Source organism: Salvia splendens, chromosome 2 (assembly GCF_004379255.2).
Source record: "Salvia splendens isolate huo1 chromosome 2, SspV2, whole genome shotgun sequence".
Taxonomy (NCBI): Eukaryota; Viridiplantae; Streptophyta; class Magnoliopsida; order Lamiales; family Lamiaceae; genus Salvia; species Salvia splendens.
The window spans coordinates 29864027-29866450 of NC_056033.1; the positions used below are offsets into that span (position 1 = coordinate 29864027).

The 2424-nt window shown below is 33.3% G+C and overlaps 1 protein-coding gene across 1 annotated transcript; it reads left to right on the forward strand.

Annotated features, from left to right (window-relative positions):
- Positions 1-381: 381 nt before the first annotated feature.
- On the forward strand, positions 382-1459 carry LOC121777990 (protein FAR1-RELATED SEQUENCE 5-like). The gene is made up of 2 exons (XM_042175349.1): positions 382-454; positions 750-1459. The coding sequence occupies exons 1-2, from the start codon at positions 382-384 to the stop codon at positions 1457-1459; spliced, it is 783 nt and encodes a 260-aa protein (XP_042031283.1).
- Positions 1460-2424: the final 965 nt, after the last annotated feature.

Genomic DNA, 2424 nt, shown 5'->3' on the forward strand with positions numbered 1-2424 from the left:
CTTGATTTTAAAACATCTGATGGCTCAATTAATTCATTAAATCTTATTATTTTATTCAATAAAAATCCAATAAGGTTAATTAAGTAATTAGCTCTATCACGTTGGTTATGGCATCTCCTATAATCTTGTCATTTCTCTTTCCACTATCAAAGTATACGCGTGAATTATGAGATAAATTTCTTAAACTGCATCTTCTACGTATATTCATCTTCTTCGGCCACTGTAACATCAAACTTCCATTATAATTGTTTCAGATTATTATTTTCCATTCTCATATATATATCATCGTCGTTGGAAGATCGTAACTCCAATCGCGTTCCAGATTAGTCTGTTCAATTTTATATTCTATATCATCATCGTTGGCAGATCCCAAACTCCAAAATGGAATCCGACACACATTCTACTTCGCACGTAGATAATCAATCATATTCCGATGACGTTGTTGGGAATACAGGTTATGGTCATATTTTTTATTTTCATTTGTTTGTTGTGCTCCGATTCACATATTTGTATCTGTTTATGTCATCGTATTTGTTTATATGAATCTTTTTAAGTATATTATTTGATCGATTTGTCCGCTATGATTCGATTTCTGTATAGTATGACACATTTTAGTTTAAGATAGTTGTATGAGTTGTATGCCGTGATTTCATCCTATTATGACATATTATCATTCTACATTCAGTAGATGGAAGCTTGTTTTTAATCATGGACTTTTTTTGATGATTTCTGATTATGATTTATTACAGATGTAAATACACCAGAATGCCCTATAGAACTTAAACCATTTATTGGTCGTAGCTTCCCCACATTGGACAACGCAACTGAATTTTACGAGAACTATGGTAGAAGTGTTGGATTTGATACAAGGAAGAACGGTTCAAAGAAGGTTCATAATATCACCATATGGTTTTACATGGTGTGTAACAGAGAAGGTGAACAGAAATTTAGCGATCAACAACCTAAACGACGATGTAAATTGAAAAAATGTGGATGTAATGCTTGTGTTGCATTCAAATTCGATTGTGACCGTGGTTACGTCATTCAATATTTGAACGAAGAACACAACCACCCCATGGTTGATATACAACACCAGAACTTCATGAGATTAAATCGTCAACTTGAATTAGTTCACAAAAAATTTATTTCGGATTGTGCTGGTGCTAATATCGGTCCATCTCTCACTTTCAAGCTATTGACTGAATTGATGGGCGGATATGAGACTGCTGGGTGTACTGTGTTGGACATTCGTAACTACACACGAGACATCAGAAGATACGCTGAAGGATATGACGCCCAAATAATAATAGACGAGATGAAGAAGAAGAAGAAGAAGGAAAACTGTGACGCCTTCATGTACGAGTATGAAGTTGATTCTCGTTGTCGATTGATGCATTTATTCTGGTGTGATCCTATTGCTAAGATGAATTTCATGCAAATTGACGATTTAATCTCATGAACTTTTGGTGAACTAATTCAAGTTGATGATTTAATCTACGATTTAATCATATTTTTTCAATTTACATCGTCGTTTAGGTTGTTGATCGCTAAATTTCTGTTCACCTTCTCTGTTACACACCATGTAAAACCATATGGTGATATTATCAACCTTCTTTGAACCGTTTCTTCCTTTGTATCAAATCCAACACTTCTACCATAGTTCTCGTAAAATTCAATTGCGTTGTCCAATGTGGGGAAGCTACAACCAACAAATGGTTTAAGTTCTATAGGGCATTCTGGTGTATTTACATCTGTAATAAATCATAATCAGAAAACACCAAAAAAAAGTCCATGATTAAAAACAAGCTTCCATCTACTGAATGTAGAATGATAATATGTCATAATATGATGAAATCACGGCATACAACTCATACAACTATCTTAAACTAAAATGTGTCATGCTATACAGAAATCGAATCATAGCGGACAAATCGATCAAATAATATACTTAAAAAGATTCATATAAACGAATACGATGACATAAACATATACAAATATGTGAATCGAAGCACAACAAACAAATGAAAATAAAAAAATATGACCATAACCTGTATTCCCAACAACGTCATTGGAATATGATTGATTATCTACGTGCGAAGTAGAATGTGTGTCGGAATCCATTTTGGAGTTTGGGATCTGCCAACGATGATGATATAGAATATAAAATTGAACAGACTAATCTGGAACGCGATTGGAGTTATGATCTTCCAACGACGATGATATATATTTGAGAATGGAAAATAATAATCTGAAACAATTATAATGGAAGTTTGATGTTACCGTGGCTGAAGAAGATGAATATACGTAGAAGATGCAGTTTAAGAAATTTATCTCATAATTTACGCATATACTTTGATAGTGGAAAGAGAAATGACAAGATTATAGGAGATGCCATAACCAACGTGATAGAGCTAATTACTTAAT